Here is a 14,917-nt window from a genome sequence, read left to right as displayed (position 1 = left end):
AAAATTAAAACAACAAAACTCTCTCCTGATCTGCGCAAAAAGAAGTAAATGAGGCAAAGACTTTTGGAAGAGGGAGAGAAAATAGGGCTGCAGAAGAGGCAAAGGAACAGAAACTTTCAGTGGGCGTGGATGTGTAGGAACAGGGCCCGCACTTTTGTCATGATTGTCACAAGGAGGTACAGAAGAGGAGGCTCCAAGGAAGGACTGACAGGTCATTTCTGTATAGAGTTTACTGCCAGTGCCAGTATTAGAAGAGACAAAATCCAAAATACCTGCCGGGGCTGCAGTACTTACCCTGCCTCATCAGCAGCGGTTGAGCCCATCATTCCTAGAAGAAACGAGCCATCCTCAGCTTCCATTCCTGAGCCAAACTCTGCATCCAACTCAGCAGGAGGATCCCTAGCTTAGGTTCTGCAAGCTTGAACACACAACTCATTCCAGACAACTTCCGCTGCACCGAGCGTTCATTCGTTTCAAAGCATTCACTCAAAGGTGTGGTCTTCTTCAGCAAAGGGCAACAGTTGCCCAGGCCGCCATCTTCCAGACAAGTATGCGGCAGGTTAAGGAGCCCTTGCTGGGAACCATCATCTCTAATCTTATCGTAGCTCCTGGACTTTCATGTGTTACTTTGCTGACAACGAGCCAAAGACCCAGCTGGAAATGTCTGTTTCCCAACCAGTATGTCTACAAGAACAGAACTCTCATCTCGAAAAAAGGGAACTTCCTATTTATCATGGAATTAGTTTCATGTTTTAAATGGGTCCATATTACTTGGCAAGCATTAAGAAATCTGTGTTTCTTTAAAAACAGAACTTTCCGTTGTACTGCCAAGGTAGGGATGAATCTTCTCTATGGGAAAATTCAGCCACAAAATACGTGGAGGACTGATCATCCAGATGTGCCAGGTGTGTACACTTGTAGAGCAAATAGCACTGTGCCCCCATTTCTCTATTTACAAAATAAGGTTGTTATCATCTTACCAGCCTCATTGTTGTTTCTATTTTTACACAGTAAAGAAAGGCTGATATTTCTTTGTAGAAAGTAAATTGGAATGACGATTTCAGAAATAAATACTAGTAAAAAAAAAGATAATATTGTCATGATACATGAAGCCAGACGTGTGTCCTAGCATCTGTCCTAAGGTCAGAACCATGGACACTACCAAGGAAAATGGCAGACCATGGTCCTAACCAAATATGTCTTTGGACCTCCTTTAACCCCCATAAAAGGGTACAGCCTTACAGCTGCCACTTTTTAAAAGTTACAACTTCCTAGATTGATTTACTTGAGGAAATCCCATGGATGGGATAAATGAAATATAATTAGATGGGGCAAACTCAGCACCCTGCCATACAGATACCGGGTAAGCTCTGCGGGTACAGATACAGCGACATTATGGCAGTCACCTAATTCCTTCTCGGTGCCTGCCGCTGGCTGCCTTTGTCGTCCAATTCGTGTCATTTCTTCACTGGCTTTTGAATTACCCGTCTCCTTTGCTCTTCTTGGTCCAGCAAATCTGTCTGAAGCTACTTTTGGCTGGCTCTTGCCCTTCAGAGTATGAAAGAATATGGTCCTTCCCCTCTTTCATGTGAACAGGAAGTCAGACTCTCCCCCAGCGGAATTTTCCCTCACTTTATCCAGGACCCTCTACGTGTGTGCCCTGCACAAATGGATTGACTTCGTGAAGATGGTCAGGCTCCAGCAGAAAACTACCCCTGAAACTTATTATGAAAAGCAGTTGTTAGGCTTCATCCTCAATCAACTTTTTGTTTAGAGAAAACAGTGAGAGTTATTCACTTCTTCTTTGAAGGGATATGAACCATCACCAAACCCCATGCGAGGCCCTGAGCACAGTCAGAGCTAAGAAGTCTTTGCGTGTCCAGCACATATGTCAATTAAAGGTAAAGACTAGCATAACTCCTCTGTCTAACAGTATCAGTTACTACTGAATCATCAGAGTCCTGCTTTTGCTCCTTTTGTCAACTTTCCAAGTTGCATGAAATAATCTTATTATTCTACCTACTATAAACCCCGTCAGAGTTTTCTGTTCTCCGTAGTGCCTATCACACATCTTTGCCAATAGTATATAATGAATAAATTTAACAAACACATTAATAATCAGTGCAGTCAGAGATTCTTTTGGGAATGGTAATTTTATAAAATTATACTTGCAACAAATGTACACTTTCCAACTTTAACAACTTACCATGGCACTAAACAGACTTCCATTTCCCCAATTTGCTAGTTGTTGTGTCTTTTGCATATATGAGCCTCCAATCTCTAGCTGGAAGATATTTACAACATTCCCAGAAAATTCTTTGATTAATTTTAAGGCCTTGAGCTAATGTCAACACTGGAACCTGATTATACACGTAAATTTCAACAGAAATCGAGAGGTACCTCCCAGGGGCCATTAGCCTCTTCTTCCTGAGCAGAACCCCAATTTTTAGTTGGGATCATTGATTCTCCAGCCTTTCTAGCAGCTCAAGGTAGGCGTGTGACTGAGTTTAAGCCAATGACATATGAGCAGAAATGCTGTGTGCAGCTCCTGGAAAGTGTCTTTGGTGGGAAGGGGCTGGCCCTTCTCCTCCTCTTTCCTGGCGTCTAGAAAGAAAAGTTGGTGGCTGGACCTGGTGATACAGACTCATTCCATTTCACCTTGGAAATGGAATTCACACATAGTAAGACACAGTATCGAAGGCAGCAGGAGTGCTGACACTTCGGGGCCGCCCACCAGCCCCCGACTGCCAACCTCTGGACTTCTTCTACATGAGAGATGAAGAGGTCTACCTTATTCAAACTTCTGCTGGGGAGAGGGCTTCTCCGTTGCTCCCAGCCAGACCTAATTCAAAGCAAGCTCAACCTGACATAATAAGCCCTACAACCTTGCAGGTGTGCTCTTTAAGTTGGGGAAAATGTAGTGATGCAGATTATGCTTAATGAGTCCACTCGGAGGGACTCCATCAGTGTCAGCAGTTAAAGAAAATTCAAGTCCACAGGGTCTAGCCCCAGGTAGAAATTTCTAGCATGCTTTACAATGTACAGCATAAACTGATTTAGCTCAATCCTAAGCTCACACCCATGTCAAAACTTCCCTCCCTTTAGGAGAGGTCCACATTCCTTTTGATGCTGGGTGAAATGCCTGTAGCTGCCCTCCAGCCCTGCCCGTTTTCCAAGTGGGACAGTGAGGGAGGCACTGAAGACCCTCTCTCCAAACGCAGTTCCTGTTCAAGATGAGCTCCGTTCCCGAGCCTTCGCCGGGGACTCGTCCCCTGCCCGTCCCAGTTCCTGAGACATATCATCCTTCATTTCTGAAGGGGGAAAAATGAATTAACGCTTTGTAACCGAATTCCCAAACAGCTGCAAGGCCCAGATGGATCCTTTGCTGAGATTAGTGAGAGGGGTAAACTCAATATGCGTCCCCACTGTCCTCAGACCCACACGGCCTATTCACAGGGCATCAGGGTTCACGCCCTTCGGAATACACACTTGGGGCTCCCTGGAGTCACTCGTCAAACATTTCAGTCTGAAACACATCAGGGCCCATTTATTAGCTGTAGCGAAGCTCCTAATTTCTTCTTTAAAAACAAAAAATCAAAAACTCGACTCAGTATGATTTCCCACATTCATCAAGCCACTGGGGCCCTCGCCAGCCAACTTCGGAGTCACCTGGTGCCCTTCAGATTACTAACAACACCCCCTGATTATTCACATACAAAATATTTTTAGAATACTGTGTAGTTGTTAGGGTGCTTGTAAACACAACGCGCCCCTGACCCCCTTCCCAGAAATAAGAAAACTCTAACCAATTAGACAGGCTTTTCTCCTAAACAGCGTCTGCTCTGAATCCCTACATCCTTCAAAACCTCCTAAGCATTCACCCTTCACCTCTCTCCAAGAGCAGGGCCCATGGACACATGATGTACATTCTCTTCACCCTACTCCTAAAGTTCCCCCCCAGGGCCTGTTGCCTGCAAGGATGGGCCAGCGTGCATGCGGCCAGGGAGCTCGCATCTCCCTGCTGCTGGAATAATACCTCCCTCTTCTAGTGTCTCCTTCTGCCTTCCTCTCTCTCTCTGTTCTTCCCGTTTACAGAGAACCTCTCAGCCTCGTCCTCCGCTCCGTGCATTTGGAACTGGCTCTTCTTCGGCCCTGGCTCTCTTGTGTTTCCATGTTGCTTTCCTCCGGCAGGTCTCTGATTGCAGAGGCACCTGCTTTTCCCACCTCTCCCTTCTCTGAGCATCGCTGGAACGTCTCTCTAAGAAGATGTGGTTGTATGAGATAGACTGTGTTGAGGAAATGGGAAGATCTCACGTATATTGAGCATTTACTATCTGCACATAGGACATTTTTTTGGCCCCTAGTACATTTTCTCATGTAATACTCACAGCCAATCAAGGTGGTTTGTATTGATATTCCCATTTTATGAAAGAGAAGAACTGGGGCTTTGAGTGGATAAGAGACTCTACCAAGATCATAGCATGTACTGAAGTCAGCATTCAAATCCAGGGTTGTATGACTTCACAGCCTGTCTTTCCACTACAGTCTAAAATAGGATATCTCTAAAAAAATAAATAAAATAAAATAAAATAAGACATCTCTGACAAATACATTAGAAATTGTTACTATTTACCAGTTACCTAAAAATGCAATTCAATTAATTTTACTCTGGATCCATGGAATTAAGGCAGTGAGGGAAATAGTTTGTCTAATTTGGAAAAGAGAGAGAGTTGGGTTTTTGGAATTTTTTTAACTTGAAGTCCCTTAAGACGGTAGCATGCCAATTTTCAGGACCAAGCTAAGAAAGAAGCATTTAAATCCTAACTTCATTTTAAAAGAATTAAGTGTTTTATTAAGGTCTAAAATAGAGCTTAAGACATAGAGTCCAAAGTTTAGCTATCCTGAATTTAGGCAGGAACAATACAACCAAAAAGAATTTAAGTAATAATCTGGATAATTGGGGGAAATATTTTGTAAATTTAATATATAAAATAAAGTTTGGCAACAGAAAATTCCCACTTCTCATTTGTTATGCCAGCAGTGCCTTAGCTACATCCTTTTAAACTCATACTTTAGTTTCTAGAATTGCCAACTTCCTCTAACACCAATACTTATGAGAAAGGAAAGGACATTTGCTTTCTAATATGTGCCTTCTTTGTTTAAAGGAAAGGAAAGAAGGAGGGTTAGCCTAGGTGAACATCTCTAAGATTCTTATTACATATGTGGAAAATGGACTGAAATTGTCAAGAAATTGATTTCTATAAAACTGGGAGGTCTCCAGGCAGGAGTGACTGTGGATTTATTCTCAGCAGTTGAAGTCACTGGTTTATCCTTTTTCTTAAATTTTTCATCTTCAGCTTTCAGTGCTGTTGCCAAGTTCCATGAGAAGATGCTTAACGACATGTTACTGGGAGCAAAGGGCCCCTCTGTTGTATGAAAGTAATCTCCCCAGTCTCCTCCCCATAACGCCAAGGCCTTCAACAGACACATAAATTCCATTTCCGTATGTGGCCTGGAATGCTTGTTGTCATCACGCTATTGTGTCTGCTATAAATATTTGTGTTCTGGAAAAGCAACCGCTTATAGCTCCATCGGAAGCATGAGCGACCCTCGGCCTTTTCTCTCTTCCCATTTGTATCATCACCTCCATTTCCTTCTCTTCGGAGCAGCTTTAGGACTGCAGGAAATCCATAAGTGAACACAGCTCCACTGTACCAGAGAAAATTCCCGTCCCAGCCCAAGGCCCAGAAATGGGATTCAGTGGGGTCCTCCTAGAGCTCAGGCTTTATCTCCTCAGCATCCTGGGCTACAGCCCGCCCACGTCCCACCGGAGGAGAGAGGCAGAGAAGGAAGGTTAGGGAGGTCTTCATTGGGAGTGGGCGGGGTGGGACTACCATTAGTCCTGAGCCTCCAAAACCTCTTAATTCTACTCAGCCTGCCTGCCTGCCAGATTCCAAAATACTGTTGGCTGTTTCACCACACCAGGGTGCTTGTCTCACATCTTCCTAAGTAAATACAGATCAGTGTTGTCATGAAGTATTTTAAACATACAGAAAAGTAGAAAGGATACTATAACAAACACCCGCTCTGCTCACCCAGATTTTTAAAGCACTGAGGACACAGAAACATCTGGGCAGGTGGATGTTCCAAATCAGCTTTGTAAGTCAACCCTGCCCCTGATTCACTGCACTGTCTGTTTTGGGCCGCCCAGGGGTTTGCATGGCATGTATCAGCTAAGATGTGTAAAAACCGTATCTAATTCTTTGAGCTGATGAAAGGTGCTGTGTAATAATGGTATATGCTCCTCCAACAGAGCTCACATCTGCTTTCACACCCAAAATATACCTGCAGCATCATCAGATGGAGGCCCTGAGGAAGGACTTCTTTTGCACGGATGCATCACAAATTGTGCTGACTTCAATGGTCACGATTATCCTAATTTGGAGCTGAAAGAAATCCCCAGGCACATCCAATGCAATTGTCTCATTTTACAGATGGCAAAAAAAACGACCCTTGTTTTTCCAAAGAAGACGTACAGATGGCCAACAGGCACATGAAAAGATGCTCAACATCACTAATTACTAGAGAAATGCAAATCAAAACCACAATGAGACATCACCTCACAGCTGTCAGAATGGCTATCATCAAAAAGACAAGACATAACAAGTGTTGTCAAGGATGTGGAGAAAAGAGAACGCTTGTGCACTGTTGGTAAGAATGTAAATTGGCGCAGACACTATGGAAAACAGTATGGAGGTTCCTCAAAAAACTGAAGCTAGAACTGCCATAAAATCCAGCTATCCCACTTCTGGATATTTATCCAAAGAATACGAAAACATTAATCCAAAAAGATATAGGCACCCCTATGTTCATTGCAGCCCTATTTACAATAGCCAAGATATAGAAGCAACATAAGTGCCCATCAACAGATGAATGGGAAAAGAAGACCATTGCATGGTCTATACATGCAATGGAATACTACTTAGCTATAAAAAGGATGAAATCTTGCCATTTGGGACAACATGGATGGACCTTGAGGGTATTATGCTAAGGGAAATTAGTCAGATGGAGAAAGACAAATACCTTATGATTTCATTCATATGTGGAATCTAAAAAACTAATAAACAAAAACAAAATAAATGAACAAACCAAGCCAAAGAAAAGCAAACACATTGATCTAGAGAACAGAGTAGTGGTTACCAGAGGGGAAGGGGCCGTCAGGTTGAGGGTGTCAAAATGGGTAAACGGGATCAACTTTACGGTGATGGATGGAAAGTAAATTATTGGTGGTGCACACGTTGTAGGGTACACAGAAGTAGAACTATAATGTTGTACACATGAAACATATAATGTTATAAATCAATGTTACTTCAGTTAAAAAAATAAGTCTCAAAGGGGTTAAGTAGTGTCCCCAGGATCACATAAATACTTAATGGAATCAAGACTAGAAGCTCGTTCTCCAGGACCACTCAGTCTAAAGTTTTTCCTGTCATCACAAAATACTGCTTTCATGAAGAGTAAAGTGAAATCCATGTGTACTTGCTTTAACCATCGACAAAGCTACTTCAAGGAGCAAACGTGGTATTGGTTGCCCTGCCTCTTTTTGCAATGTTTGCTTCCTTTCAACCAGGTTCCTGGGCCCCAAGCTCTCTCCTGATTGCCCAGAATCAGCCCTCTGCAGTTTGTCCTGTGGGCTTACCTCACTTACCCCTTCAGCACCATTCTGGTCTCCTTCCCTCTGCCCTTTTCTGTGCCTGGCTACTCTGAACAAGGAGTAATCCCTAACAGTATTACACTGTTGGGTGAACGGCCCACTGGTGGTCTTCAACCCTCACTGAACTAACACATCCCCTCCCACGTGACACCGAACCTCCTCCCTACCGTCATGGGCCGGGATCAGCTGACTGGGCCTTCTCCATTCTCTTTCCCTCCACTATCATATAATGTAAGGGCAGTATCCAAAATGCAAAAACACAAAAAAAGAAATAATATACTGTGATAGAGAAGGAAAAGACGTAGCTCATCCACTAGTAGAATAACCTAACACTGGAAAATAAAGAATAGGCTATAATTCTCATTCTTCTCTTGAGCTTATTTCCAAGTGACTAAATCTCCTGAACATTCGGTCAAGGCAGTGAAATTGAATCTGGAGATACCAAGAAGACTTTCACACCCACACTTTCATGTCAGGGAGAAAGAGGCATCTGGACTTCTGGTTACCTGGGGTCTTGATACGCAACATGAATCCAGACTGCGTTTCCCAGGTGTCTCCTGACAGGCCCCTGCTCTGCTTTCACTGGCAGGACCTCACCTCTGGATGATAATAGTGCCTGACTCCACGCAGCCTGGACGATGGGGAGTAGCCCTGAGTCCTGGTCCGGAAAGCGGTCTGCCCATGGCATTCAGAGCTCCTCCATCAGCCACCCCAGAGCTCTGGGGAGACCTGATCTCCTGCCGTCTCTGGCCTCAGGCAGCTGCCCACTGCTTTCAGATGGACTCATGGGTTGGAGTAGCTGAATGCAAACATCCCTTTAACTTTAACATCCTGAGACTCTCTGATTCCATTTTTTGCAGAGCTGGGGCCCCTGATATTCTCAGAGGGGTTTCCCTGAGTTGGGTCCACTAGGCCCTAGAGAATCCCTCACTGGCCCAAAGAATCCCTCCTTTCTTCTCCTCACCTTAGTTCCCAAGTCCTGGCAGCTGGGCGAGAGAGGAGAAAACGTGCACGTGTCAGTGAGGGGACCCCCATGAAAGGGACAGCTCGCCACCACTGACTAGAACATACTGGGGACCAGGCTGGTCACTGGTCCTTTCTGAATGCCGCAGAGACCCCCATCACTCCCTCCATCCTCTCCAGAGAGGCAGGTTCAGAGATTACGCCGCCTCCAGACCCTGCCACGCCTGTGTAGCCTGACAAGTTACTTAACCTCTTCCAGACTCAGTGTCCTCCTCTAAACGAAGGAGGACAGTTAAACTTAACTCACAGGGCTGTTTGCAAAGAGTAACTGAGAAAGTATGTGTAACTCTCTTAGCACAGTGCCTGGTACCCAGGAAGCAAACAGTACGAGCTGCTATCATTCACCAGCGGGGCTCACAGAAGCTGAGGACTAGAATAATCTTGGGAGTATTATTAGATGGGTCCAAAGCCATCGTGCTTATAGTTCTCTCAGTTAAGCTGAAAACACTACCATCTATAAGTGTCCATTCAGCCTAATTCCCTTTCCAGAGCAGGCCCTCAGACTTGGGTTGTGTTTCACACAGTAGTTCCATAAATTTGGTGTAAAGCATCCTTCCCTTTCCTTTCCTATATTTTTCTTTTTCCAGCCCTTTGGATACTCAACAGAGCCTCATCTAAAACTGACTTTTGTAATCCAAAAGCTTGTAATGACTCATATCAAAAGCTTTCCCCTCACCTTCTCTCGTGAACTGCAGCCTCCCTTCTGACAGCTCTTTGGTCCTCGAGAGGCAGGGGGGCCTATAAGTCATCTCAGGTATAGAAGCTAACGAGGGGCCACATCACCCGGCCTCAGTGACAGGGAAACAACTCACACGACGAACATTTTACAGCTGAGCTGAAGAAATGTGGCTTCTGCTCTGGATATGAATTGATAAATGGGTTTTCTTACTAGGATTCTCACCAGCTACCCTGACGCTTCTTGTCATAAGACACATATTCAGTATCCATTGATCCTGAGTCAGTTAAATTCAAGGAATCCCAAAATAAGGTTGCTGAATCCTTGCGTGAAAAATGTACTTAGAGGCAGTGCCACATTTATGAAATAGAAATTCTATTTTCCAAATCATTTCAACTCAACACATATTTACTCAGCACCCTGTGTGCGAGGCTCGGAATAGGCATTTTCGTGTACATTTTCTTGTTTAACCCTCATACGCCCCAATAAGCAGATCCTCTTCTGTTTCAGTGAGTATTTCATGAAGGCAAAAGTGAACAACAGTACAGGGCAGGACCAGAGGCAAAAAAAAAAAAAACCAAAACTGAATTGTTATCAGTTCAGTATAGTATTCATACCTTTCTCAACTTACGTGATCTATGGAAAAAAAAATGTTTCATTAGTGGCACTAAAATTCCATATAGTTTTACGTAAAAAGGGTTGATTAAAGTGGTTTTATTCTGAGCAGACAAATTTATGATAAGCCTTTAGTTACTATTTTATTTGCATTATCTTTTAAGAAGGCAGATGGGTAGTAGAAACTCAGAGAGGTCCTGTGAGTCACCGAGATTTTCAGATTTTAATAGTCCGCTCAGCGTGACCAAGACACAGCAGGGCCCAGGAGGGGGTCTTACTGTAGTGACTGTTAGACACGACTGAAAGCAGGACACACACGAATCCCTCCATCCCTCCAGGGGGTCTGCGTGGAGGCTGACTGTGACCCTGGGGTGCCGATCTCAAGTGGCGACACCGAGTTGTGAAATCTTAGATAGACCCAGGGTGGATGGACAGCTGCTGTCAATTAAAAACAGCCCAAGGAAATGATCGTTCTTATTGCTGGGTAATTTATAGCGCTCTCTCTGATCTTCTGCCCTGGGAACCATGTGCTTCAAGACATCTTGCACTGGGATGAGAACACCCGGCTACAATAAAGCCTTATTTAGGTTAGTGTTTATTGAGATGACTGGAGGCCTCCCCAGCCTGGGTAGGTGGGTTTCAGCAGGGTTTTGACAATGTTGGGAAAGCCGGTTCTCGGGTCTTGCCGTGTAAATAAAGACACATTTCTGTACCATCCAGTTGTGGGTTAGCCCCTTGGTAAATTGCTGACATTCAGCTGAACTCTTGGGGGTTCAGGATCCATCGTTGGCTCCCCCTCCCTCCACCCAGCAACATCCTCATTTATTATTCATCCCTTTTATCGAGCTTTGCGTCCACATATTGTGTATGCTAATTTTGGATATTAAGCTAAATAAGGCATCAGTAGAAGGCAAATCTCCTGGTACAGATGGACCAAAAGAAAGATAATAATTTCTGTCTTTTACAGGAATTAGGCCATTGCTTCCTGCCAACAGTGCTGTGGTGGAAAGCTGCCTGTGAATAAGTATGTATGTTTCAACTTACCTGGGGTGCTATTCCCGACATGTGGACGCAGCAGGGCCTGTGGCCTTTGGAGGAGGTATCCAGGAGTGCGTCCTCCTTGGTGGCTGCCGAAGCAGAGGAAGGCAGCCCTTCCTGAGTCTGTGCACGCCTGGCTATCCTCTGCTTCCCAGTGGATTCTCCTGCATATTTGCTGACAGCAGAAAATGGCAGTATTATTTCTCACTGTAAATGGCAATTTCAACTCCCTGGTTTCTAATCTGCCTCTTGAGAGTACAGTCAGGTTCCCTTTAGGTGATCAACTCTGGGATTATGTTGATGCCTCAGGAAGAGGATAACCCTTATTCCCTGCCCTGGAGGTCCTGTCTGAACTGTTGGTCAGTATCTTAATGTCTGGTGGCTTGACATCAAGGTCTGAGTCAGCCTGAAGTAATCACCATCTTCCATACAGACCTGAGCTAGTCCAGCAGACAGACATTTCATGTTTGACATATGCCATCTTTTTGCAACTGATAAGTGCCTGCTCATCCTTCTAGCCTCTGCTCAAGTGTTAACCTCCTCTGAGAAGCCTTCTTGGGCTCTCAGGCAAAGTCTGGCATTTGCTTCTCCACAATCCCATAGCACCTGCACATATCATTAGCACGTATTGCTCTTTGTTGCAAAGTCTACATAATCAATTCTCTTCTAAAATATAAGATATTAAGGATGAGAGTCAGACTTCCTTATGTCTGTGCCCTAGGACCTACATAAAGACTGGCACATTGCTTGTACTCAACTAATTAACGTTTAAGTGTAGGGTTTTTTAAACAGGGATGAATGGTTGGATCTTCTGGGGAAATTTTTCAAAATGCAGAGGCCTTGGCCCTTCCCAAGACCTAATGGATCCAATCTCTGGGGCTGCATTTCGGTAATTGTGTTCTGGAGATGCCTTCTCAGATGAGTCAGATGCTGCCCATGATTACAAGCCTCTGCTCCTGAGATGCTGCTCCAAATTTCATGCGCTCACGCTACTGACATCACTCATGGTGTCTGGAAGCAGGAAGTCACCGTGAAGAACCCAGGTTCCAGAGCGAGAGGGATCTGGATTCAATTTGTAGCCTTAGTCTATGAGTCTATTGCCAACCAACCATAGGAACTTGGGCAAGTTCCTAAACCTCTCTGAGCCTTGACTCAAAGTTTGTAAAAATTAAATGAGACTATGGATAGTACATAGTAGACACTCAAACTGGTGCTGATCGTGTCTGTAACAAATCAAAGTCTCAGGCATATTCTTTCCATTCAATCCTATCTATCATAATAATGATGATCTTTCGTATATTTGCAAAGCTTATTATTCTTCTCACAAAATGTTCACGTCGTTGACATCGTTTAAACATCTTAGTTACTCTGAGAAAAAACGGCAGAGAATGTCTTCTCTACTCACTTTATACATGAGGGAATTTCATTTCATGGAAGTGTAAAGATTAGTGTAACATTAGCTGTAAAGATTAGCTTTTCATTAGGGAGAATGAAAAGGGAGAGAAAGAAGACTTGATTACGATCAAATCAATGTAGACTTTTAAAGACTATTATTTAGTATATGTGGAAACCTACTGGCCAGGTAATTCAAAGACATCTTTCACTAAGCGTCTTTATAAGGAGAAGAATGGTTGGTAAGAATGACTCATGTTTACCTTCATCCTTGCTTTGCAGGTAAGGAAATATTCACAGATGTTATAAGGATGTTCCTTCTATCTGTCAGGCCCATCATTTGGTCTGATGGGACTGATGCCTTACACTTCACAGAGAGCTAATAGGTAATGGTTCAAGCAAAGAGATCACAGGAAGGACAGACATCCAGGCTGTGCTTGTGCTGATCCTCCTTCATCTTCTGAAGCCACGCTTTCTAGAAGATACTTGGCAATAAAAAATAGAAGAATAAAGATCGGGAGAGTTAAGGAGAGGCATCAAGACTGGGAGGGGGAAGGGTAAGCTGTGACAAAGTGAGAGAGTGGCATGGACATATATACACTATCAAACGTAAAATAGATAGCTACCGGGAAGCAGCCGCATAGCACAGGGAGATCAGCTCGGTGCTTTGTGACCACCTAGAGGGGTGGGATAGGGAGGGTGGGAGGGAGGGAGATGCAAGAGGGAAGAGATACGGGAACATATGTATATGTATAACTGATTCACTTTGTTATAAAGCAGAAACTAACACACCATTGTAAAGCAATTATACTCCAATAAAGACGTTAAAAAAAAAAAGACTGAAAACAGAACTGAAATACTTCAGCTATCTTTGATAAAGACCAGAAATCTCAAAGCATAAAACATTTTCAAACTTGCAACTGAAATGGAGAAAAAAAAATGAGTAGTAAGAAATGAAAGCATGCCCAAAGCATTGCCTCAGCTGTCTTGGTGTCCTCCCGAAACAGTGTTGAAAGTCTCTGTGCTGAGAGAAAAGCCGCATCTGGATGCTTTGGAGGCGTCCCTAATGACCTCATGCTCCTTCACTGAGCTCATCTTGGATGGCTTCATGAATAAGCAAATCATGTTTCATGTGCTGCTTTTAATATCTGTCCTTGTTTTCTGGCTTCTCTTGCATAACCTCCAGAATGATGTCAGTTCCAAACTTCCCTGAAAGACTATTTCTGGGGAGCTCTCATTTTGCCATTCTGATTATCAGTAGACTCTGCTGAAGTCACCCCTTTGGTGAGTTTTTCCATGTCATGCTCCTCACAGGTAGCTGTGATGGAGACTGGCTGGTTGATCTTCCAGCTGCATCCCCTTCCCTCCTGGGCATCCAGCTACTCCATTTCCCAGCATTAGGGGCACCCATGTGACTGAGTTCCAGGCAAAGGATGTGGGCAGAATGATGGACGCTATTTCCATTCTGGCCCATGAAACCCTCCCACATGCAATATGAGTTCTGCTTCAGTCCTGTTGAGTTTGAGGTGCCAGTGAGACATCCAGAGCTGTGTGTTTGGAGTTCAGGAGAAAAGTCTGAACTTGAGATCAAATCATTGACAGAGATGTGATTGTCCAGAGGCTGCAGAATGGTACTTCCAGAAGACCACCAGCACTTAATAAGTAAGGCTACCCCAAAAAGCCAGAGACGTATTCTAAGAAGGAAAGAGAAAAAGAAAAACAAGGTGAACTTTTCATGGAAATGAAGGAAGGAGAGAGTTTCCAGGAGGCAGTAATCAATAGTGACAACTGTCACTGAAAGTTCAATAAAATGAGGGGAAAAAAAGGTCTGTTAGATTTGCCAGTGCCAAGGTCTTTGACAGCATTGCCAGCTTCTGGTGGGGGCTGGGGAGTGGGGGCTTGTGGGTATAGAATACAGTCTTCAAGAGTTTGAGAACTGAAGGAGAAGACAGAGTGTAGATGGGGAGTGTAGATTCTTGATGTTTATGAGGGAAAGGAAGACAGAAGGAACATAGTACGGAGAAAGGTATTTTAGTGGGAAGACAAAGTAAACTGGAAAATTGATCTGCATTATCATCCCAATTTTGTATGTGGGGAAAAGGGTGGATAAAGAGAGTGAGAAAGAACACACATACAAAAAAATTCAAACAATAATATACAAAAATGTTAAAGGTGATTATCTTCTAGTGGTAAGTTGATTCATGGGTTTTATTTTCCTTCTTTGGACTTTTCTATATTTTCCAAGTTTTCTACAGTGACTACTGTATTACATTGGTACCAATAACAGGTTTTGGTTTTTATTTTTAGTGACTCAAGCATGATTAAAAGCAAAGATCGAAGAGAAAGTGGTAAGAAGAAAAAGTGGGGAAGAAGAAGTTTGTGAAGCAAAATTGTAAGGGAGGTGGGAGAGCAGCAATTCAGCTTAGTGGAGAATGTTCTCGTCTGATACTTTATTTTCT

General features: G+C 43.7%; 1 protein-coding gene across 1 annotated transcript in view; it reads right to left on the bottom strand.

The window, feature by feature from the left end:
- Positions 1-979: 979 nt before the first annotated feature.
- LOC309634490 (uncharacterized protein) overlaps positions 980-14,917 on the bottom strand; it is a 95,041-nt gene continuing 81,103 nt past the window's right edge. Inside the window, exon 4 of the mRNA XM_082404671.1 lies at positions 980-14,152. Within this exon, the coding sequence (XP_082260797.1) occupies positions 13,732-14,152 (421 nt within the window). The 3' untranslated portion in view covers positions 980-13,731. The remainder of the gene's footprint in view (positions 14,153-14,917) is intronic.

Source organism: Balaenoptera borealis (genome assembly GCF_965194805.1).
Source record: "Balaenoptera borealis genome assembly, chromosome: 9".
In the NCBI taxonomy this organism is placed as follows: Eukaryota; Metazoa; Chordata; class Mammalia; order Artiodactyla; family Balaenopteridae; genus Balaenoptera; species Balaenoptera borealis.
This window is presented reverse-complemented; position numbering and strand designations above follow the sequence as displayed.